Source organism: Penicillium citrinum, assembly GCF_028827155.1.
Source record: "Penicillium citrinum strain IBT 23319 chromosome Unknown utg000002l:1.0-3833315.0:1.0-3834789.0, whole genome shotgun sequence".
Taxonomy (NCBI): domain Eukaryota; kingdom Fungi; phylum Ascomycota; class Eurotiomycetes; order Eurotiales; family Aspergillaceae; genus Penicillium; species Penicillium citrinum.
In genome coordinates, this window is record NW_026622687.1 from 344,606 (window position 1) to 369,256 (window position 24,651).

Sequence of the window (24,651 nt, forward strand, 5' to 3'; positions counted from 1 at the left end):
GTGGTCAACAGAACTGGCCCTGCAATTTTAGCTGGTTCTTCACCATTGATTATCAGCGATAGTCGGAGATATTGCAGTTTCTCACTGTTGGCACCGTTCCAACATGCACAAAGATACTGCAGATCGCGCTGATCACGCTGACAGCATCTTTCTACGTTCATCAATATGTGTCTACACCTCATCGCTACAGGAAACAGCGCCGCTCAAATATTCACTGGCCATGAAGACCTATTTGCTGATCAACCGTTGAACACTGTTCATGTCGTCGCCATCTCCTTTTTCTTCTTTTCTACTCGTTTCTGATGTCATTACGGAGCAAAATACGCAGTATCCGCATTTCTTTGATGTTGCTATCTGTTCATCACCACTCGCAAAACATCGGCTTTATTCACGCATATTTCTGAGCGGCAGATAAGCCTCACTGTTACTAGCACTTTTTACAACTGTCTGGGATTGATGTTCTCGAGCACTGGCCAGCCGCGTTGAGCCACTGCGGACATTACCTTACAGTCTGAACCCCTTTCAGGGATCACGTTGAACGCGAAGATGTGTTCATTCTCTGCAGATATTCATGCGAGTCATGCGAGGATATCACTTTGAACTGGAGCGTCTAGCTCTCGTAGATGCCTTGGGTTTAGTAGACGGACAAGACTGCAAAGAGCTACCCGCTAATCCTCTACACAAAGTGTCCAACGCGATGATATGTAGACCATATACCGTGGCCTAGTGTGGCTTTTATGACCGGCGCTTCTCAAGATTAAGGGCGTCTTAGGACAGACGTCTCAGAAGGGGAACCATCTCAAAACAGTGCTCTTATTCCAACTACCCCTCTCAGGTACAAATCAGTCCTGTGAAGATTGTCAATTCTACATTCAAGACACTCACGGCTGCCAGGCTGGCCTCATCTTCCCACTGTCTCAGCGACAACCTTGGAAGCCATGGAAACCAGCTGTTTCTCCTTCCCAAGTCTCACCTCGGTTGCAAGCTGGTTCTCTTCGTGCGCGGAAATCACGAAAATGGCATTGCTGCCATCGGCTGTGGCGGCGCGGTAACAGTGGTCTGGGCGGAGACTGTGTAGGTGCATAACTAGTCGGGGGTGAAAGTCTACCCCTTAGAGACGCCAATTAGCGGTCTCACAAGATGGTCCAGCTGCTGAAACCAGTTGGGTGTTCCAGGTGGTTTTGGGACATTGCATATCTCCCGAGTCTCCTACTGTACAGGGCCGCTCGAAATCAGCTTCACCTTTGTTTTCTTTTCTTTTCTTTTCTGAACTTTATTCTGAAACACCCTAGTACCCCTTTGGTTTAGTATGTTGTGAGATCGTGAAATGTTTTGTAAGGATAAATTACACAAATGCGGGGTTGTAACTTTCCTGAAACACAGATACAATCGTTACGCTGTGGTTAACCACAAGGTTCGTCACTTGATTAGAGCTTTGGTCTTCTGCGGTAACTTCGAAAAAGAGGGCGCTACGTTCACATATTGACCTCCTGAATAATGTAAATGGAAAAACACATCATCTATCAAGGTGATTACAGTCATTCTCGAAATCGCCTTGACCAATTCAAACTGAGAAACTCTTTCCCGGCTCCACAGCCAAGGCCTTAGCGCAGATCATTTATTGAGCGACCCGCATTAAACTGAAGGGCTCAGTAGGATGCTCCATGTACGTTACAGTAATATGCGACGTATGAATACATTACGCGTATGTATGAAAACAAAATTCCAGGGTGGATCTCTGCCAATCATGTAAGGATGGCTACCTTCTGCATCCTCAGCTAAACCCCGCCTTTCCCACAAACCCTCGTCCTCATTCTCGCAATCTCTACTTGACAATATTGTTCTTTCTCTGATGCTACCCACAAATCGACGGGTTAAAGCACCACCCGATCGTAGTAGATTCAGTCTACTATGCATGCTAGGACCCGATCCCACGATGATTATACGGTTGGGTGGATATGTGCCTTGCCGGTGGAGACGGCAGCTGCGAAGCTGATGTTAGACAAAATACACCCGCCTTTACCTCGCCTGCCGATGGACCAAAATACATATATTTTTGGAAGCATCGGGGAACACAATATTGTTATTGCTAGTTTACCGACTGGCGCATATGGCAATACATCGGCCGCAACGGTTGGGACGCAGTTGCTGTCTAGTTTTCACGCCATCCGCTTTGGTCTTATGGTTGGTATCGGCGGCGGAGTACCAAGCAGCAGTGCAGACATTCGACTTGGAGATATTGTGGTAAGCCAGCCGACGGACACTTCTGGGGGCGTGGTCCAGTACGATTTAGGTAAAGCGCTAAGTGGCGGCCAATCTATGCGAACCGGAATGCTTAATCGACCTCCTAAGGTTCTGTTGACTGCTCTTGCGACTCTCCAAGCGCATCACCTCACAGAAGATAGCCGGATCGTTAGATTTGTTTCCAACCTGCAAGCCAAGTTGGTGCCCTCTAAAGCTACCAAATTTATGCGACCGACGCAAAAGGACTGTTTGTTCCAAGCGGAATACGATCATATCGCATACAATACGTGTATAAATTGCGATCGATCTAAACTGGTTCTACGGCCCCCACGAGAACACCAAGAACCAGTAATCCACTATGGACTTATCGGATCTGCTAATCAGGTTATAAAAGATGGCAGGCGGCGAGAGCAGCTGGCTCGAGACTTAGGTATATATTGTGTGGAGATGGAAGCGGCAGGACTTATGAATGATTTCCCGTGTCTGGTTATTCGGGGTATCTGCGACTACGCTGACTCACATAAGAACAAGGAATGGCAAGGGTATGCGGCTGCAGTGGCGGCGGCCTATGCTAAGGAGCTTCTTTTGATTGTTGCGATCGATCAGATCAACTGTACCCCAAGTGTGCAACATACATTAGCAAACTCTGGTAAGAGAATATCCACAGTACTCCTTCAATAGTTCGAATCGAGTGCTAAATAATTATTCAATTACATAGTTCACCGTTTTGACGTCCCGTTGAACCTGACTGATGTGCCAGTGATTGCAAATTTTGTGGGACGACAAGGCGAGCTTGACCAACTCTGGCAGTATTTACGGCCCACTGATTCGCAGTCACAAAAGGTTGCAGTCATTCATGGGCTTGGGGGCATAGGAAAGACACAGCTAGCCGTTCGTTTCGCACGAGACCACAAATACGATTTTACCGCTATCTTTTGGCTGAATGGCAAGGATCGAGACACACTAGTACAATCCTTGGGCTCTATCTTACCCCAATTGCCAAGTCAGTCATATTTGGACGAGGCAATGAACGACGAGGAGGTAGAGGAACGAGCTAGATATGTGTTAAAGTGGTTGGCAATGAAGGGAAACCAACACTGGCTGATAATTTTTGACAACATTGACCAATATGCCCCCCTGAGTGGCCACAATAGTGTTGAATATGATATTGCTGAATTCTTCCCTGGAGCCGACCATGGCTCTATTATTATCACCTCTCGTCTGCAAAGACTGTCAGAACTGGGAAAATCTTTTCCAGTCCATAGACTTGATTCGAAGGACTCTATCCAACTACTCTTACAAAGCAGCCATCTATCGGTGAGAAATATAACGGTAAAAGACATTGAGAGCGATCCAGGTACTGAGACTTATACTATGTAAAGCTTATTGACGTCACTAATATATTAGTACACAGATGTCGTTGCTCTTACGAACCGTTTGGATGGGCTTCCTTTAGCACTTGTCATCGCCGGTGCTTTTATGCGTGAAACTGGAAGCAGCATCGCTGAGTATCTACAGTACTACCAAGAATCTTGGTCCGAACTCCAGTCACAATCCTATCCAGGGCGCCAGTACCAACAGGGAAATATTTTACAAACGTGGATGATTTCATATCGCGAGGTCCAGAAGCGTGATATGAGTGCTGCATCGCTGCTATTGTTTTTTGCTTGCTTTGACAATCGAGATCTCTGGTACGGATTAGTGAAAAGTGGTTGTCATAGCTCATATGTACCAGCCTGCCTCAAAAGGGTTATATCGAGCGAACTCAAATTCAAGATTGCGGTGCAAGCCCTTATCGGGTTCTCTCTTCTTGAAGCTAAACAACAGGACGGAAGCTATACAATGCACCCGGTACTACAGGCTTGGTGCCTCCATCTTGTCACTACATGCAGAGATTTGGCTTCAACCCGGTTTAATGAACTAGCGCTAATATCAGTGGGATATTCTGTGCCGAGTTCTTATTCAAAAAACTATTCTGAGCTCCAGCAACGGCTTATTCCCCATGCCAATTACGTGCGCTATAGGAACTTGACAGATGATAATATTGCAATTTGGGGAGCGCTCCATGATCTTGGCCGTCTCTACTATGATCAGGGAAAGCTTAACGAGTCAGAGGAGATGTACCAGCAGGCTCTGGTAGGCAAGCAGAAGAATCTAGGTCCAGAACATACGTCTACTCTCGACACAGTTCACAAGCTTGGGACTCTCTACTCCGATCAGGGAAGGTTTAATGAAGCGGAGGAAATGTATCAGCGAGCTCTGTCAGGCAGGAAGAAGGTCCTAGGTCTAAGAGATGCGTCTACTTATGAAACGGTAAACAATCTTGGTGTTCTCTACAAAGATCAGGGGAAGTTTAAGAAGGCCGAGGAGATGTATCAGTGGGCCCTAGAAGGTTACGAGAAGACGCTAGATCCATTTCATCCGTCGGCCCTCAATCCGGTCAATAACCTCGGTTTTCTCTATTATCAGCAGGGAAGACTGAAGGAGGCTGAGGAGATGTACCAGCGGGCTCTTGAAGGTTACGAGAAGACCCTAGGTCCAGATCATCCGTCGACCCTCAATCCGGTTAATAATCTCGGCCTTCTCTATTCTCAGCAGGGAAGGCTAAAGGAGGCTGAGGAGATGTACCAGCGGGCCCTTGAAGGTTACGAGAAGACCCTAGGTCCAGATCATCCGTCGACCCTCAACCCGGTCAATAATCTCGGCCTTCTCTATTCTCAGCAGGGAAGGCTAAAGGAGGCCGAGGAAATGTACCAGCGAGCCCTAGAAGGTTATGAGAAGGCTCTAGGTCCAGATCATCCGTCGACCCTCAATCCGGTCAACAACCTTGGTCTTCTCTACTATCAGCAAGAGAAGCTGGAGGAGGCAGAGATGATGTATCAATTTTGCCTGGCAGGCAAGAAGAGAATTCTGGGCCAAGATCATATATCTACACTTGATACAGTCTATAATCTTGGTCTACTATATTTTCAGCAAGGAAAGCTAGAAGAAGCAGAGAAAATGTACCAGCAAGCTCTAGAAGGTTACGAAAAATCTCTAGGTTTATATCATAGATCGACTCTTACCACAGTCAACAACCTTGGTCTGCTCTACTCTGAACAGGGGAAGCTGAAGGAGGCAGAAGAAATGTACCATCGAGCGCTAGCAGGCAAGGAGAGAGTCCTAGGTCTAGATCAGATTTCCACTCTTACCACAGTCCACAACCTTGGGAATCTCTATGAAAATCAGGGGAGGCTGATGGAGGCAGGGGAAATGTTCCAACGAGCAATGCTGGGTTATGGGGAAACCCTTGGTCCAGATCATCGTAGGACCAGGCGACTTGCACAGAGGTTAAATACCTTGAGCAATGCTGAAATAAAGTAATAACTTAGTTCAATTCATCGACCCAACTAGTAAACTAGACTTCATGGCTAACTGCCTTTGCTTGGACGAATCAATTTTGACGTATTAACCTTGTTTTATTAGCCTTTAGCCGACAGTCCAAGGATGCGCGTGTGGCTTAAGCTTTCTCTTCCAAGTCCTCAGTGTGGTGACTCTGGCTAACCAGTATTCGCTTTTCTCCAACAATCGCTGTGAAGGTGACAGTTGGTTTCCAACCAACGGAATTCCGGGCGCTACTAACTTCAGAATACAACTCATCGACTTGCTCTAGCGAAAGCCCCTTGGTCTCATAAATCATGAAGTAAACGAAAGCTACACAAAGGAAGCAGCATCCAAACCAAACAAAGAAGATTTTGGACTGCAGGTTTGCATTGCCTGGGCCGTAATTCACCAGGTACGGCGTAGAGTAAGCGATGGCCCAGTTAAGAAGCCAGTTAGTGGCGGTAGTTATGGATAGAGACCTAGCACGAATCTTCAAAGGGAAGATTTCACCAGTAACAACCCTGTTCTTATATTAGTTATGTACCATAATAGTAAAAAGGCACAGAGGACTTACCAAGCAATAGGTCCCCATGATGCAGCGAAGAAAAAGATGAAGGTACAAATGAAGGCGATTGCAGCATTCTGAGCCACTTTGTTGTGGACAATAATGTTACCAGCAGCATCCTGACTGGTTGTCGTCGTTCCCAGGACAGCGACTAGAAGCTGAGAAATACACATGCCAATAGCACCCAGTAGCAAAACGGGCCGGCGACCCCATTGATCAATAGCGTAGAGACCAGGGAGAGTCGAAGCCACATTAACACAGTTGGTGATCAGGCTGATGATGAACTCGTTCTTAAATCCAGAGTTCTTGAAGAACTGGGTGCCGTAATAGAAAATAAAATTAATGCCAGTCAATTGCTGCAGAGCCTGAAGACCACAACCAGTGAGTAGCCGCTTCCCCAAGTTACCTTGGAAGCATTCAATATAGCTGGGCTGGCCTAGGCTCATTTCGTATTCATGATTGGCATGTATCTCAGCAATCTCTTCTGAAATAGCCTGGTGATCTTCAGGCAGACGCCGAAGCTTGGCAAGATTCTTAGTGGCTCTAGCATGGTTGTTCCTTTTAATAAGGTACCGGGGAGTCTCCGGTAGGATGAGCATCCCAATAATCAACACAATAGCCCATGCAAACTGGACAGCGATCGGGATGCGGTAAGAGCCGGTGTTATTCCGGTTGTGTGTTGAATTGTTTACTACCGAGGCCAACAGTAGACCAATTGTGATGGCTAGTTGGTACGAACCGACGATGAAGCCACGGATCCACTTTGGGGCGGTCTCGGACTGGTAAAGAGGAACTATAATACTAATTAGGGGGGAAACGGTCTGATAAAACTGGGGTATATACTCAACGCCGAAACTAAGCCCACACCAAATCCAGCAAAAAATCTACCCGCAAGGAATAGCGGGATTGCAGTAGCGGCTGTTTGTAACACTACGCCGAATATGAATACCACGCTGGAAGCGATCAGCCCCCATCGACGACCGATAGAGTCTCCCAAAGGAGCAGCGCCGAGAGCACCAAAGAATGTTCCGGCCGACAGGATGGAGACAATGGCAGAGGATTGGCTGGAAGTAATGTTGAGGTGTCCAGTACTATCTCTGTAGCCGGTGGAGAAAAGATCTTGCCAGTACGGCATGGCAAGTATGCCACTGATGGTACCTGTATCATATCTTAAGCAAACATGAGATAGGTCAGATCAAAAAGTTTTCTGTAGTATTAGGAGCCTACCCAAACAAGATGCCTCCAAAGGCTACGAAGCTAGAGATGGCAATGGCTGGCCATGAAGCTCCCGGTACGTTCTCGGGTTTCTTGAGCCAAATTCCCATGATGCTAGTGGAGTAGAATAAATTGGGTATCTGTGGGACTGGGTGAATCAGATGAGGAAGCTTCCAGGGGGAAGGACTAATGCCGCCTCTTATACTTTCGTGACGAGAGAGTATCGGTTGTTCGCTTGCCCGTCTAGAAGCACAATGGACGAGCATGTCCTGTTATTCTAGGTATTTGAGCAGCAGAAAATGGTATTGGGTGCCCTCTCAGACACCATAGTCAAACTGTACGCCCGAGAGCTCAGTAAGGATAATTATCTGCGAAGTTTCTCCGATGTACCTCATAATCGGATCTCCAATCATTTACCTTGGAAGGTCTTTTGGACAGCAGGCAGGTCGGAGCAGCCACTTCCGATGGCGTGCTATACGTGAAAGCCAGCACGGGTTGAGCGCAAGTTCCAGTCCTAGCTATTTGCCTATCATCGTAAGTGGAGAAAACGGCCCGGTGGAATATGGGGTCGAACTAGCCTCACCCATCGCCCAGTCCGGAGAAGCCCAGAGCCAGATCCACCGTTTTCTGGGGTAATGTCCACGGAAATTGCCTTAAAGCTAGCGTTTCTCCCGTGTCTTCAATTGGTCAGACCACCCGAGGATGGTCCGTAATTTCTCCATACTCGGCGAATTACCAGTTTCTGGTAGAAGAAAGGATCACCTATTAACAATGGAAAGACACACACGAATTCAAAGTAACCATCTAGCATTGTTGATAAGCTCCAAACCTCTGAGGGTTGCACCATTATGGTGAGTAAGTAGCCTACAGAAACGCTGAGAGTCGCCCAAATTAGTTCATTTAATACCACAATCCCCGGGCCGCTGTTGATTGGCGTTTAGAGCCAAGGTTGAGGTTTCTCCGAAGAAGTCTAGTGTTGGGCTCCGCTGCAGGCGCCCTGACATTGTGAAAGTTATGCTAGATACACCACCTCCTTAGCCCCTCACCCTCCATATGGGGAATGCATGGTAAACGTGGTATGTACTGGCAGCCTTGACCACCCAAAGGTTTGAAACCCCGACTTTCTCCAGACGTGGGGCCCCGTGGGGAACAATATTTGAGGGCACGAAGCGACTGGCTTTCATTTAAATAGTTATTGCCGTGTCGTGCTGGATTCTCCTGGAAATATTTTTCCACAGCGGCAAAGCCTTACTCACCTTACAATGGTTCATTTCACGAAGGCCCTTGCGGCGGGTCTTTTAGCAGGCATTGCCGGCATGGCAAACGCCTTCAACTACGACCAGCCGTACCGTGGCCAATATCATTTCTCACCTCAGGAGCATTGGATGAATGACCCCAATGGTCTCTTGTATCACAATGGGATATACCATCTGTTCTACCAGTATAACCCCGGCGGTAACCAGTGGGGGAACATGTCCTGGGGCCATGCCACCAGTAACGATTTGACCCACTGGGAAGAAAAGCCTATCGCCCTTCTAGCCCGGGGATATGGCGGCGAAGTCACCGAGATGTACTTCAGCGGAAGTGCGATCATTGATGTGAACAATACCAGTGGCTTTGGGAAGGACGGAAAGCCCGCCATGGTCGCCATGTACACTTCTGCCGTAAGCTCAGCCACGAGCAAATTGATACCATGGTGGATATAACTGGCTCACTTTTTTACTACAGTACCCTGTTGCGCAGACCCTGCCGAGTGGAAAGACCATCCGGGAGAACCAGCAATCCCAGTCCATCGCCTACAGTGTTGACGATGGTCTAACCTGGACCACGTACGATGCCGCCAACCCGGTCATCTACAACCCCCCAGCCCCCTACGAAGACCAGTACCAAAATTTCCGTGATCCCTTTGTTTTCTGGCACGAGGAGTCTCACAAGTGGGTCGTCATCACTTCTCTGGCCTCACTGCACAAGCTCCTGATTTACACTTCCGACAACCTCAAGGACTGGAATTTGGCGAATGAGTTCGGTCCTTACAACGCCCAGGGTGGAATTTGGGAGTGTCCCAGTCTTTTCAAGTTGCCCCTTGATGGAGGAAAGTCCACAAAATGGGTCATCGTGAGCGGACTCAACCCCGGCGGGCCTCCCGGCACGGTCGGCTCTGGAACCCAGTACTTCGTGGGTGAGTTTGACGGCACCACCTTCACTCCCGACACCGATTCTCTGTATCTCGGGAACGCGACGGCCAATTGGATGGACTGGGGCCCAGACTTCTATGCCTCAGCTGGCTTTAATGGCCTCTCTCCCAACACTTATACCCATATCGCGTGGATGAACAACTGGCAATATGGCCCGAACATTCCCACCAGCCCCTGGCGCTCCGCCATGTCTATCCCTCGACATCTATCTCTTAAGACAATCGCGGATAAGGTTAGTCTTATTCAGCAGCCCCAAGAAGCATGGTCTTCTATCGTCAGCAAGCAGCCGGCCTATTCACACACCTACCATTCTGTTCACCAAGGCTCCGTTTATGTGGGTAGCAATAAAGAGATGACCAAGATTGACTTGAGCTTCTCTGCAAATTCGATGGCTTCTGAGTTTGCCATCGCTGTTCGAGCTTCTGCCGACTCCACCGAGCAGACCCTTATCGGTTATAACTTCGTGAACAAGCAAGTTTTCATTGACCGCACCAAGTCTGGAGATGTGTCATTCGACAACACTTTCGCGAGCATATACTGCGGACCCCTTGCATTGGCTGTCGATGACAAAGTAAATCTGACCATCTTCGTCGATCGCTCTAGCGTTGAAGTCTTCACCGGCCAGGGGGAGACTACTCTCACAGCTCAAATTTTCCCGAGTGGTGACGCGATTCACACCCACCTGGTATCTACTGGAGGAGCCACTAAGAACGTCAAACTCAGCATCTACACTATCGCCTCAACTTGGGCCTGATATCGCTGGCTATCCCAAACATAGTGACTTTTTAACAGACAAGAAAGCATGATGCATACCCTTTCGAGGCTTAGATGGATCCTATACGTTGGTAGATACCGTAACTTTGCATTCTAAGAATCATATCTAGAATGCATCTCCAAGAAAGTAGAGGTTCGAGACCCTGTCGCCGGCATACCGTAGACTGCATAGAGTTTTTGGAGCAACGGTGGTTACACATGCAAGGTCTGTGAAAGAGACGCCAGACAACTCCACGAGCAGGCTTCCCCATCTTCTTGCCGGACGTGGAAGGTATTCAAATGCTAACCATGTTAGTGCGTTCCTCTATCAGCGACCATGGACTTACCTCTGATTTAGCGAACGATAAAGCATGAATGGCAAGGAAAGGCTGATGCGCAGCCTGTCCATATCTAGGAGGTGCAGTCAATAGACACCCTCTAGACTGACTGATTATGGTGAGCAATTATATACATTTGCACTGACAGCGTCAGATTCAAATCGACACTGACACGTCAACAACATTTTGGCGGTGGTAGAGGGAGCACCAGGCTTCTTGACGCCTGTTGTATCGGATGCGCCACGTCTATCTTTTGAGTAACAGCCTGTACATTGTCGTCACATTAAAGCAGTTCTGTAGATCCATTTAACTTTTTTTCTAGCGACATCTTCGTTGACAAACTGACAGGCGGCCAACTTCGCCATCTCTTTCCGAAAATCGATTTTCAAAGCAAGCATATCACTATTTTCCAATACGTACGAATGTCGAGTGCGAGTCTCTGAATCTGAAACGATGAGCGCAAGTGGCCGCTGCCGAAAACTGTACTTGTAATGGAATAGAAAGACGCTCTTTTCCCACGGAAGAAAGAGCAGGGCTGTTCTCGTCACACCCTCGAGGCCAATCGGGAAGTCATTCGCAGGATAAGCTCTGCGTTAATATATCATGATACGCACGGTTATAAGTACCACTGGTGGTAAAATACGAAAACAACCACCACCATATCAACGATAAAAGCCTCCCTCTGTTGAATGTTTCTCAAGTACACACTCTCGACTTGAATCGATATCACACTTAGTTTCATGCTAACGGAGAATATATATTTTTTTAGCGAAAACAGATTTCCATTCATATTAGTCCAGTCTGGCGGCACAACAACTTGCTAGTTTCTACTCTGACCATTCTCCAGCACAGAGTTGATAGACATTGTACACACAGCTTGAAGCTACGCCTCATACCAAGCATAACTAAATGACTCCAACGTCAAGCTTCCCGTATCGGACACAACCAGAACCCCCTCCGCCGCTTTATTTGGATAAATGAGCCCCGATAGCACAGCCACACCGTCATCCACGAACACCTCTACCGAGTTCGAATCCACATAAATGTCCAGCTTGACCGTGTTGCCTCCCGAAGGATTCGGAGCCGTAGCCACAGTGTCGTATGCTTTCTTCGGATCCGATGGCATAGAATCTGCCGCGGAACCGTCGTGATCCCTCACCAAAAACGCCTGGGATTTCTTGAAGTTATAACCAACAGTCGTGCTAAAAGACCCGTCGGATTTGATGCGAAAACGGACTTCGTTGCCGTCGTCACTGTCTGTCTTGGAAATCGTCGCGCGGATAACGTACGCATCTTCAGTTAGGTCGCTGGGTAGAGATGCAGATTTCGGATCCGTTGTAATGGTCTTCTTACTCACGGATTTGGTAGAGCTAAAAATTCCTTCATACCCTGCGATTGGGCTGCTAACTAGAGTAGGAGAATTATTGATGGTCTTGAGCTTAACCTCTCGGACCATACTGGTCTGACCAGCAAAGTCCCCGTAATAGGGTAGCGCAGCTGCATACTCCCAGTTATTCATCCAGGCAATTGCATAGCGACTGCTGTATGTATCTTTGGGGTTATCCCAGCTGACCGTGGCGTAGAAGTCAGGACCGTCATCCATTAATTTCGCCTTCGCGTCTGTGGCTGTGAAGCCATTGCCATCCCAGTTGCCGATCCAATATATGGTGCTTCCTTTTGCGCCTGCGGCCAGGATCCAGGTGCGCTTCTTAGACTCCCCGTCTAGGTCGATCTGATATAGGTCTGGGCACTCGAGCGGATCCAGGTCGGCACCAGTATTCGGGGTGAACGAGGATGTATGCTTCCAGGTCTTGAGATCTGGAGAGGTATAGAAACCAATCTTGTCACCCTCCGCGAGAGACATGGCCCAATTGCCTGCTTCGCCATCCCAGAAGATCTTGGGGTCTCGAAATGCGGGTTTTGCATCTGGGTCTGGGTTTGGCAGTACAGGATTGCCCTTGTAAGGGGCGAAGCTGTCGCCATTGTCGGTTGAATAGAAGAGAGACTGTTGTTGTACCCCATCCGCCATCTGTGTGACAATGGCCACGACGGCATTTTCGCCAAAGCCAGTCTTGTTGTCCTTATCCACTACGGCGCTGCCAGTTTCGATGTCACCCAGGTTCACACCGTTCGGAGAATTGGGTTTGTATTTCTCGATCGCTACACCTTTGCGAGTCCAGTTTACCATGTCGGTGCTCGTGACATGATACCATTCTGTCCCGCCTGAACCGGGATTTGAGCTGTCAAAATCGGAATTGTAAAGGTAATAGAAATGCCATTCACCCCCGAGGAAGAACGGACGTTGGGGGTCATTCATCCATTTCGTTTCGGGAGTGATGTGATAGCTAGGCCGGGTTTGGCTAGCAGCAAGTGGGACTGTACTAGCAAACAAAGCGATTGATAGCAATGAAAAACCACGGAATGCCAGCATTGTTGCGAAGAGTGTAACGAAACAAAGCAACGTGGTAATGATAGATGAGTGTTTAAGTACAAGCGATCGCGAACGAAGTGTGTGAAGATGCAGGACTGATAGGAAAGCAAGTAGGTATAAATACTCCTGCTCCCAAATGGCCCAGGGAAATGCAGCCAAACAATAGTGTCATGTTTTAGGGGGGGGTTTCCGAGCATGCCCATGTACAGAATCCATGGGGCACAGTTGAATTCGAAGCTCGCTTCCATGATCTTCACGGAAGGATTTCGTTCTGGAACTCTGTGCCAAGACAGACTATCCAATGAAAGTGTAGGAAATTCAGGGTGAGGCTCCACATTATCGCCAAATGAAGCATGGCCAAATCCGCTTAGTCTCAAGGTCTGTAGCCGAAACTGCACACAGTTGTGCGCGAAAAACCTGCTCTTCTCATTATAGCTTCGGGGTGGGATCTCGGTGGACCTGTGTGGGTGGGCCTAGGGTGTGGGGGGTGTAGCATATTCTGGGTTCTTTTGTCGATTTCCCCCTTCTTCAAGTTCAGTTTAATTAAATCACATCCTAGTTTCATCTAATCAAAGGTCACTATAGGTCTCTGAAGAGAACTCCACCCCAGATCCAAAACCCCGCCAAGAAAATTAAAATGATTTTGATTACTGATATGCTTGTCTTGTTTAGTGACCTAGCCACCTCTTCACAAAATGAGGTATCTTAATCCAGCGTAGGTGGAATTCTATAAACTTAACTTTCAAGGTTAAATAGAAGTGAACTAACTAATATATGGAAAACATTCTCTATGGCCTTAATGTACAATGATAACAGTTTTATGTGATATTGCAACTCTCTCTCTTCCACATAGGCTTAAGCAAATAATAAACCCTTTTTACTCAAATGAATTCAAACTTATCTTGGGGTTGGTGGCATTTCCGCAGCAGCACCAAATCATTGTGGTGCTTCGGGCGTGTTGCTGCTTGTGGTTAAAAGTTGCAGCACATTGTAAACCCATCACCTGCCGATCAGAATCCTGCGATGCTAACGGTAATATTGGGCGTAAAATGCCGCAAACACGAATGGATTCTGCTGAGCGATCTACGGTTCGGCATCTGTCCGTTCCAACGCCAATATTATGTCCATTGATATGCCCCGTAGGTGTGGCGTTTCCGGGGAAAGTTCAGAAATACACCTTTTTCAAGGAATAAAAGCCAACAGTCTCATTAAAGTTTAATTGAGGTTGCTTGCGTCGGTATACCAGACGGTTCTTTTCTAAAGTATGCTTTTGGAGAACGTACCACACTCCCGCAGCCGTTTAACGCCCTAGTTGTACTGGAAGAACAGGTGGATCCTATCGTGCTATACTGGACTATCAGGGTTATTTGTCCAACTCCTATTGTGAAAAACCGTATTAGTTACGGTAGGGCTAGTTATAAACTGAAGGTATTTGCGATCTCCGCCATAATACCTACCCCAAAAGCCTCTATAAGATAAAAATATTGTGAGGTAGATAAGGATTCACTGCCGTAGGAAAAATAATTCTTGTAGATAGCGGCTCGATATAGCTATTTTTGTATCTGAGCTGGTCGCTTCTAGCCCTTAGACACTAGATATTCACTAGACTCACCCCAATCCCTACAGGGATAATATCTTTAGAAATCTATCTTCAAAAATCTAACTGGTTAAACGTCACTATTATGTTATTCTTCTGTCGGCAAATTATGGTTTTCTGGGTCTGTTACTACTGAGAGATCATTCTTCTAGATAGTAGATATTTAACAGGGTGATAGTAAATCTAACTATACTCTAATAGCAGTCTTGGAGTCTACTGCTCTAGATTTCTTCGGAGAAACTCCAATATTTGTCTCACAGCAAATATATAAGATATAGTGTTAGAAGAATTAGAAGAATAAAGTATTCTGAGAGTTCTTCGGGTGTGCAAGAGTATATCTCTCGGCAAAAAGGATGGTCGCCCTAATCACCAGGGCCACTACTCTAGGAAGGATACTCTCATCGGCAACTACATCAGCCTCCCGCTGCGCTTAATTATTCTGTCCATGAGAGCATTTCGAACACTCAAGACTGAGGTTTTATAAATAATATTAGATGGTAGGGCCAAGATTCGCCGAATTCGGATAAATATCGGTGTAACTACAACCAATCAGGGACATATGAAACCCCGCGTTTCGTGTTAACCTTCAGACTACTTCCTCATCGACGGGGCTGTCCCCATGTCCACAAAAAGTATAATTTGAAAACAGTAACATGGAGAGCTTACAGTATGGAGGCCGGTGGAGGCCGGTGATAGCATGCCGGGGTGTGAATCCTTGCGGTTATTCTAGCTTCGCCTAGTTTCACCCTGCCATGGCCTCGGAGCAATGCGAACGAAGCGGTATTTTGACCTGCTTTTTTTACTGTCCTTATTGGTCTCCGAACATGAGGTTGCCATTGCCACTCCTATCGAACTCTTGTGCAATCTTCAAGAACTAGTACGTGGACCAGTATAGCTCTTCCATTTTGACCTAAACCCGACTCCAACATGGGAACTTGCGAGAAGCCACACGATTCCATGCTCCGGAGAGCAGAGGTCCGGAGACGCGTCGTCTTTTTGTTAACCAGAGGTGCCCGGGATCCGGTAGTAGCTCACTGTCAGGCTCCAGACCCCTGTCAGGACGCGGATTTTGGTCTCGATTTGGAAAAATCACGCTATCCGTGATGACTCTAGACTTTCAGAAACTGGGGTAGCCACCCCTACCTACTACTCTAGGTGAACAGTAGCTAAACATAAAGAACCAGTGCAGTTATAGTCTACTAGGTGTGGCGCTCTCTAATGTTGAGGGGGTATCAGGCCGTGAAGAAAGCTGTCTGAAAAATGGGAACCTTTCTGCAGCCTGCGCAGGAGTAGTCTACACGGGGTCCTCGGATACGTGACTGATAGGGTTCAGTGTCAAGTTCTGGGCTTCATCTGCCTGCCTCGATCGGACTATTTCATGATAAATACCATAATACACTTTGCTCTAAAAATCCCCTTTTACAAATAACCGGTGTTCTAACAGTATTACAGTGGCATCACTCTATATGTACTGCACTAGCCGGGGATTTTAGTGGCAGGTTATCTCGAGTGCTAGGCAAAGGACGCTCCTCAACAAAGGTTGGGTGGCTTCTAAAGTCTATGAATGCCCATTTGTCAGAGGAGAGGCCGATCAAGGTGCGCAACAAGGCCAATAAACCTAGAAGAAGGTACTAACCTAGAGAATGAACTCCCTGCATTCCCTGTCGCATCATCCATCGAGCACTAAGCCTGTCCAGCGTAGTCTTGAAGTCGTCAAGGATAATAGTGTCACAGAGGCATTTGAACATAAAGCACAGCTAGAAAATACTCCTTCGTTAGTCAATGCGCTTGTAGTGTTGTCCAAATGTTGCCTGTCAGCGAGCTTACCTTCCAGAAGGGGTTTATGCCTAGGGGCATGGCAGCCGAAAGAGCTCCAGTCACGCTGAGGATGTCGGCAACGATAAACACAATCGAAAGGCACATTGATCCCAGCATCAGGCCGAAACGGGGACATTCACGCACCAGCCTAATGATTCCAAAGTTATAGTGTTTTTTGATCACCCAAAAGAGATTACAGGTCGTATAAATCCACCAGGGGTCGCTAGATGCAACATTTGTTAGCCGACGGTAAAGGTCAACAAAGCCATTGGACAGAGGGCGCTCTACCGAAACATTGCCTCCCAAGGCCTAATATTTTCATACATAGTGAGATTGATATTGTTGAAGTAGGCGAAGTTGGCATAGATCTCGGTCGCCCAATATGGCTGCGCCAGGACAATGGTACTGATATAGAAGAGTGACAGCTCGCGGCTCATAAACGGTCTGTTTTTCATCCATGCAATCACATTGTGTAAAGACCAGGAGAAAATCAATCCGATCGCGGTGGAGGCTAGATACCATCCGTATACTGGATCTGGGGCGAATATAAATGTTGCGTGGGCTATGGCCAGAATCAACTATTGAGGCCCAGTGAATTTAGCAGTGAGTTATGAAGAGTGCTGCGAGCTACCCAAGAGGAAAGTTACTGTACCTCTAAAAGGATCAACTTATGCAGTAAGACGCCAGGTCGCATGTTTGCAATTGTGACAGCGGCCATGATTACAAGGGATCCGGCCATCAGCCCCTGAGACCAGGCCTCTAGAACCAGGGCGACGGGGTCATCAACAAGGTGATGAACAGTTCTCTTTACATGGTTGTGATGGACATCAGGGAAAGCGCTGATATTGATACTCGAACGTGCGATCATGTTGGACGGTCTTGGTCACATTTCTAGAGATTGACGACCCCTTTGTCGGGAGAGACTAAGCAGGAAAAATTGCGGGCCATTCCTCCCACTTATTCATTATTTTCCTGTAATTTTAAGTTGTAGAGGGGTTTGGCAGGAAGGGGTCAAGCCTCTCGAGGTCAGTCCCTTCTCCGCAATTCCCGAGCTGGGGACGCGGGGAGTAAGCTGGAGAAGGAATAGTTCCCGGAGAAATATCGGGCGCTTTGCTCAGATTTCCCTCTCGGAGCAGTGCGATGAAGGGCGGGGGTTTCATGCTTCAATGCTTAACTACAACCAGACCCCGTATGAAATGGAAGACCCCAAAGAGTCCTCATTTGCCACTGTCCTCTACGGACATGATCTGATGACAGGCTGAAAGCAGGTGTGGAGTATGACTGCGGGAGGGGGGGCAAGATGTACGAAGTACAGGATGCCAACGTTTGATTGTCGGATCCTGGGAACGGTCAAGGGACACTGCAGAAGAGGAGAACCATTGAATGTGTGTAAATAGTCCCTGATGCGTCTTGGTAATCCTCGATATGGTCCGACTTCGGTCCATGATTCTACATAGCGTCTACACTGCACTGCCCTTTTTCTCTTTTCTTTTGAATTATACATTTATTGGTGACATCTCACAGTCAAGAGGGGAAGAGGATTACCTGAGATGCAATCCAAGTCCTGATTCGGGAATTGCACATAGGCGGCCTGGTTACCAAGACGATCCGTGTGTGGTTGAATGACGCACTCCAAACCTTGCAAAGAGAAAAAGCAACAAGGCAAAATGGTGTAGTTTTCGGGAGCGTGACAATCGTGCAAGGGCCCCTCCAATGGCCGTTGCTCCTGCCATCCGTGCTTTTCAGAGCGACAAGGGACACTTTACCAGAAGCGTCTGTTAGCAATATATTGGTCGCTGATAACTATCTTGATCATCCCGATTACCCCGAGGAGGTTTCACTCTCTCCTTACTCTCTAGCTAGTAGTAGTAGTCCTTCTGTGACTGGTCTGGATGGGCCTGGGACATCAAGCATCTTCGATGTTTTTCACGATAATCCAACGGAACAAAAACACGAGCACGTGCATGCACGACCTAGTGCAAAAGGCAGAAAGCGAGCCTTGGAAGAACCGAGTTCTCCTCGGAAACGCTCCCAGGCCCGCAATACTATTGCTGCACATACGAAATTGTCGACGAGAAGAAGAGGCTATCTAAAAAATGAAGTCCCATGCCTGGATGAGAAAAACCATCCACATAAACTCACCAGCATCCAAGACTCAATACAATATTTGAAACACTTCTATAACTTGGCTAGTGCGGAAGCTCAATTTTCAGATGGTTCCATGAACGGAGGTATTTGCGATGAAAACCTAGCCGTGGTTGGGAGCACAATCAAAAGTCTCCAACACCCATAAGGCATTGTTGCAACGAGCAATATGTCAATTGATGGGATTAATGCTTCTGCATCAATTATCGAGCGACGTCTGGGAAGGTGGTCAAGTCAAGATGAACGTCACCTGCTACAATTGAGAGATTCCAGAAAGCTTTCATGGAGTCAAATCTCAGCGTACTTCCCGGGACGGTCTAAGGGGGCGATCCAACAACATTATAGCTTAATGCGTTTCAGAACGAGCAAGAGATCTTCAAGCAAAGAGAATGATCCTAAAAGCTCTCGTCACCAGCCTCATTCTTCGTCGAATATCCGCAAAAGCCGCAGGTTGACTCGGTTCCGTCAAGACAAGGACAAAGACAGCAATATGGAACGCTCTCAACGATATTCTACTCGCTCGGTGACAGATTCTCTGAGGAAAAATGCAGCAAGACCAAGTGTCATTGATCCCCGACTTTACACCGATGGCGAAGCTTGATGTTTATTCGTCAATAAGTCCTTGGCTGCTCCGAATGTCGTTGGCCTTCAAGTCATTCTTCTAGAAGAAATTTACCTCTCAATCAAGACCGCTTCCGCGGGCCTCTCTCCTTCTTCGCCAAACGCATGGCAATTCCACGTACATGATCTATGAAATCGTACAGATCTTTGGGCTATACACTTCAACGCATTTGCGATCCCAATAAACTGTCCGAGAAAGTCATTATGAAAAGGCATCCAACGCTGGCTCTCTTGGATTTATCTTCCATGAAAGAAGCCTCAGGAGTGTGAAGGCACCACTGAATTCGGAATCTACTGTATTTCAACAGGACAAGCAGTCTGGGCCTCAGGCTTGAATTTCAATATATATATATATATAACTTGATTCACACAATAACTAAAATAACCAACGTCTAAGCCCTGCTTCATCTTCCATGTAGCTTGCAGCTAACGTCATCGACCAGTTTCATGTCCAGCAAAGTTTTTTTTTCCGAACTTTATTCTCGGAGCCTGTGCGTCCCGTCAAAGTAACATTTGAAAATTCACTTGCACAGTCAGGTCTGGGAGAAAAGATAGGAGGGGACACACTCACCGAGACTTTTTCTAGCGTCAAGGATAAATGGATCTTGTTACAGTTCAATCTTGAATAAGGGTGACCTCTTATTGAAATCTCTTGGTCAGGGCAGGCGCTATTTGTCAAATTTTCAGCTTTACACCTGACAAAGACGGATGTAGGATCTAATTTGTAACTTAGTAGGTGCTTCACGATGCCCAACGGGTTCACATTTGCCGTACATGAAATCTCAACCCCGCCCAATGATGGCTTGCATGAACCTAATTTTTGAACGATATACTCCCAGGAGAGCAATCTATATCTCCTGGGAGCAGCACTGCTCCTAGAAATGCTAGCATCCTAAACCCGGTCATTCGTGAATGCAGAAACGGCAAAATCGGGTTTTATTTACGTTTGGCTGTGCAGCTCTTGGCTCGCGGGGAACAATGACTTTTTTGGTCTCCGCAGGGCATCCACTCAGCCCTCGCAAGGACGTTTCTTCCTTTTTTGATTTGTCTTCGTGTATTATTATTATTATTATTATTTTACTTTTTACTTTGTTAATTTACTTTTATATTTATATTTATTTTGGTTGATTTTTTTTGATGCTAAAGGCATGAATCGACACTCTCAGCCACAGAAAGTGGCCCCCCCATACTTGATCAACATTAGGTTCGATGTCTTACGAATTTCTTGGAGCGTATCAAGACACATACAAACTATGTACAGTAGAGAACAAAGCGAGGCTCTGCGTCTCAACGGGGTCCTACCCCTAAGCATGCATGTCGTGACGATCGCCATGATACACGACAGATCCTGTAGATCCTGTATACAGAATCGCCATCCTGTATACTTTTCTGCATTGTGGAGGACCTCGGACAGATCCTGGGCTCGTACCTTTTTCATTTCCGCCTCTCTGTAGTAATCAACCAGCTGCATCTCGGCTGTCAGAATCGTTAACGCCTTCACGATCCGCAATGGCGACTACATCGATGTAAGCGCAAAGACTGGCTACATTGCTATGAATATCTGGCCCAGGGCCATCCGACTGTCTTTCTTCAACACATCCGTATTAGACTGAAGCAAATTTCCACATATTTTTCTCTTGAACTGCCTCTCCATGTCAGTATTATTCCAAGTTAACGGTCAGCTCCATTCAATTGCTGTCTAATGACCCCACTATATAGGAGGAAAAAGCTTGTATTGAGTCAGAGGCCAAATTGATTACAAGTGCATGAATTCGAGGTCAATTCACATCGAAAAGTAATTGGTGAAGACAAAAAATGTCCGATATTTTTTGCCCCGGAATAATCGGGAGATGCTTGAGAAATACATTTCTGCCAATAAGGAAACGAGTATCTAGAGAATTGCAGACAGCTCTTAACGCTTGCATCGGCACCATGATTGTTGCGAACTGCGAGGCAATACAAAGTTGACTTCAGTTGCAACTAGTTATTATGTATTTACTGTAGTGTGGTATTTCCATGTTGATTCTACGCAGCACCAGCAGACATCGCCACTCTTTCTTGATAATCAAGTATCAAAAAGACATTTTCTCACCGTTGACACCATGTGTACACTCGCAAAAATTTCACAAAAAAGCACCGAGACGTTTCAGCATCTGTCAACATGGACCCACACGTCATTACAAGGCACGGCGCAAAAAGCTCATGTATTCTAAATACTCAACGATGATGAGCGCTTTGTTTCATTCCTAGGATATCCCATCCAATTGTGCAAAAGCTAGGTCATGTTGCACCTAATCCAACCGCAGAAACGCTCATGATCATTCAACCGTGAAATTTATCTCATCACAGCGGAATGCGTTTCCTCGTACTTCTCATAACATAACGGGCAGGTAAAATCTACAATGTGGCATGACCTCGCTTTGTGCGACTTTCATATCACAACAGGGCCCATATTCTCCCGCCTGATCTTGTCGAGAACACTTTCATAATTCCTTCGCCACGGCTACTTACATATTGATATTCCGAGCAACATAACGCTTGAGACGGCTGAATTTATAACCGACCCACCGCATTACACACGATACGGTTCGTCAATAATACCCCATCCAGATCTGTCCGCATCTAACCAGCCATAGATTGGGTAGGCGCGCTTGTATTTTGGTCTCAATTTGGATCCTGGTCCTTTACAAGAAGGTTAAGGGAAGACTGGCGCTTGTCCAAGGAGGTCTTAAGGACCTGTGACTGGAAATCAGTCAAAAGTGCTATACGAGCTCGCCAAGAGCTTGCCAAGGCTTTTCAGCAAGCCCGAGCTTTGTGCTGGGAAGTGAAAGAACAAAAATTGACAAGCGAAGAGGTGGAACAGAAAATGAAAACAGTCTTTGGAGCTTTTGCTGAATCAATGAACAAAATAGAGCTCTGGACAGGTGAGTTACCCTCAGCCCAACGTATCTGTCTCGAGGCCTAACAAACTCAGACTACCGGTTTTCGCTTCCTACAGAATTGGAATCTGTTGCCAATAGCTGCTTGAAATGATCATGAAGTTGTAGTAGCCTGATAATTCTCCTATCATTTTATGATCTGTACAGTGATATTCGAAATCAGATTTACCTCTACACTCTTACACTTTCATTCCCAACTCCTATTTTAAAACCCACTATTCTAATTTTAGATATTCCCTAGAAATCCCTGCTATGCTGTATTTTATTCCCTAGTAACGGTGGAGGGTCATTGTTATAGTACCGTAATTTCCTTGGAATTTAATAGAATCTTTCACGGAAAAATACCGAGCGAAGGGTCGGTCCTGACAATCTGGCAAGATCTCCCAACTTCATTTTCCTTTCTTTTTGGTCTCCCTGCCATGCGAAGCCTTCGTTCTTATAGCCCTTCACACTAATGATATTAACTGTAATTTTCATTAGCTGCTTTTGTCGATTGAAAGCTGATATTTCAAGAAAGCTGACATAGCCCTGTCAAAGAGTGCCGTTGTTTGTAAAGATGACACAGAGCCCAGATTACGATAACTTGACCTCTCAGCCCAATGCGACCTAACTACAGAAACACAAGTTACAATACGCTCAAACTCCTAAATATTATATGTTATGCCATACAAAACGCGATTTAACTACATTGTAACGGACCCTGCGACATGAGGGGCTGCAACCCAATCGATGGCTCTATGTGACGAGTCACGTGTTCCCGTGACTTTGTTCGAGCTCAAGCCCGTTACACTTACTCCTTCGACAATTACTTTTAGGTGGGGTAGACTCGTTTGCCATCTCATTCCGTACATTTGTCGTACCGACCTACAACCAGTGTTTTCTAATATACAATTCAGTACTATTGTCCAGCAAATATTTTTGGATCATATGATGTGCCGATAAGTTCTATACGCTTCGTGCTGAAAATTGGGCCGCCCTCAGGCGTATACATTCCAGATCTGCGCTTTCTACGGAGCCGCCAAATCTAGGGGCAAAACTCTTCTCCAGGGACTTAAAGATGGAGGAAATTATAACCAGACAAGCGAAAGCAAGAGATGCGACGCTTCTGCCAGCGGTAGAGCGCTCGGCAGCTGAGGTCTTCTTGCAAATCCCTCATCTTGCATGGCTCGCTAATGGCGACACACAATCGGTGGAGCAGCATTTGGAGTTTATCATGAGCGGCTCAGAATGGGTAGCTGTTGATACCCTGGACATCCCGATTGCATTTCTCAATGGGAACCTAACGAACAGAAATTTCCACATACATGAAGTCTCCGTCAAAGCAAATTATCAAGGCAAAGGAATCGGCCGACTCCTAATAGAAAAGGCCAGACAATGGGCGGTCATTTTTGGCTGCTCATCCATGACTCTGACGACTTTTCGAAAAGTGCCATGGAATGAAGGGTTCTATAGGTCCCTAGGTTTCAGGACTTTGGATAACTTTGAAATGACCCCTTCGCTGGATAGTCTTTTGAAAAGCGAAGCTGATGCTGGCTTTTTGATTGAAGAGAGGTGTGCAATGTATTTGAGTTTGGTGTAGATTCATCAACTTATCCCAATGTATCAATAGAGCTACTTCTTTATCTTGAGCCCATGCCTTAGCGCGGTTATGGCTTTATCGACCACCAAATTTGTGTCTAAGGGCTTAATAGACTCGTTAAAGATTTATGCCATCAGCTTGTATTGACGAGCCAAAGTTTTACAAAAATATTATGATTAGAAATGATCAGCCCAGACAGTTTTTTGTTATTTTTTTAAGTTACAGATACATTTGCAACTTCAAGGTAACATCAAAAAATCGAATGGAGACAGCTAAAAAGTAGACAGAGTAGCTTGATGGAACTGTGGCATCTACAAAGGGGCTACGCGAAGTGATGACCTGCCTATCCGCCTAAACCTAACCCTATTATCACCTCCTGATTCATCCACATAAACTAGATGATACGACTGAAAATCTGACAGATTATAAGGGAAAGGTTCTCGCAAATCGGTATTACGCTCCTTTGTATGCTACCGGGCCATCTTCGTAGACCAACCTTTGGCCACTAGGGCTCTTCTGGCTAGAGGTTATGATCGTCGTGTGAAACTTATCATAGAGGAAGACAGATATCTTATTGAGTTATAGGCCCACTTTTTCTGACAGTTAGCCACAAAACGCATTGATCATTCGCAGTGTTATGGTTACAGTAGTTTCCGACCTGTGCGAGTTGGGGGTGCATAGATGCTGTCGAACTGCCGCAAGTTTCTGCGAATATTCGTAATTTGACCTTGCTGTACTCAGCCTCTTCTGCTATTTGATTAGTGGTTAGTGACTGGCTCTCTATTATGTCTTGGATGAGATCTAGCTTAGAGGAAGAAGTCTTGGGGTTATATTGTAAGCCTAGTATA

The 24,651-nt window shown here is 46.5% G+C and overlaps 7 protein-coding genes across 7 annotated transcripts; 4 read left to right on the forward strand and 3 right to left on the reverse strand.

Moving 5' to 3' along the window:
* Positions 1-1,911: 1,911 nt before the first annotated feature.
* On the forward strand, positions 1,912-5,607 carry N7469_001999 (Pfs, NB-ARC and TPR domain protein; the record flags this gene model as incomplete). Its single annotated transcript, XM_056640919.1, has 3 exons — positions 1,912-2,893; positions 2,963-3,601; positions 3,659-5,607. The coding sequence occupies 3 exons, from the start codon at positions 1,912-1,914 to the stop codon at positions 5,605-5,607; spliced, it is 3,570 nt and encodes a 1,189-aa protein (XP_056503413.1).
* Positions 5,608-5,743: 136 nt separating this feature from the next.
* Positions 5,744-7,497, reverse strand: N7469_002000 (sugar porter family MFS transporter; the record flags this gene model as incomplete). Its single annotated transcript, XM_056640920.1, has 4 exons — positions 5,744-6,128; positions 6,182-6,965; positions 7,016-7,341; positions 7,400-7,497. 4 exons carry the CDS (start codon positions 7,495-7,497, stop codon positions 5,744-5,746), a joined length of 1,593 nt encoding a protein of 530 aa, XP_056503414.1.
* A 1,152-nt stretch (positions 7,498-8,649) lies between these two features.
* Positions 8,650-10,336, forward strand: N7469_002001 (glycoside hydrolase family 32 protein; the record flags this gene model as incomplete). Its single annotated transcript, XM_056640921.1, has 2 exons — positions 8,650-9,051; positions 9,116-10,336. 2 exons carry the CDS (start codon positions 8,650-8,652, stop codon positions 10,334-10,336), a joined length of 1,623 nt encoding a protein of 540 aa, XP_056503415.1.
* A 1,220-nt stretch (positions 10,337-11,556) lies between these two features.
* N7469_002002 (glycoside hydrolase family 32 protein) lies at positions 11,557-13,104 on the reverse strand (the record flags this gene model as incomplete). Its single annotated transcript, XM_056640922.1, has 1 exon — positions 11,557-13,104. One exon carries the CDS (start codon positions 13,102-13,104, stop codon positions 11,557-11,559), a length of 1,548 nt encoding a protein of 515 aa, XP_056503416.1.
* A 3,228-nt stretch (positions 13,105-16,332) lies between these two features.
* N7469_002003 (uncharacterized protein) lies at positions 16,333-17,387 on the reverse strand (the record flags this gene model as incomplete). The annotated part of the gene is made up of 4 exons (XM_056640923.1): positions 16,333-16,458; positions 16,529-16,742; positions 16,844-17,097; positions 17,172-17,387. The coding sequence occupies 4 exons, from the start codon at positions 17,385-17,387 to the stop codon at positions 16,333-16,335; spliced, it is 810 nt and encodes a 269-aa protein (XP_056503417.1).
* A 1,446-nt stretch (positions 17,388-18,833) lies between these two features.
* Positions 18,834-19,265, forward strand: N7469_002004 (SANT/Myb-like DNA-binding domain-containing protein; the record flags this gene model as incomplete). Its single annotated transcript, XM_056640924.1, has 1 exon — positions 18,834-19,265. The coding sequence occupies one exon, from the start codon at positions 18,834-18,836 to the stop codon at positions 19,263-19,265; it is 432 nt and encodes a 143-aa protein (XP_056503418.1).
* A 4,016-nt stretch (positions 19,266-23,281) lies between these two features.
* N7469_002005 (GNAT family N-acetyltransferase) lies at positions 23,282-23,803 on the forward strand (the record flags this gene model as incomplete). The annotated part of the gene is made up of 1 exon (XM_056640925.1): positions 23,282-23,803. The coding sequence occupies one exon, from the start codon at positions 23,282-23,284 to the stop codon at positions 23,801-23,803; it is 522 nt and encodes a 173-aa protein (XP_056503419.1).
* Positions 23,804-24,651: the final 848 nt, after the last annotated feature.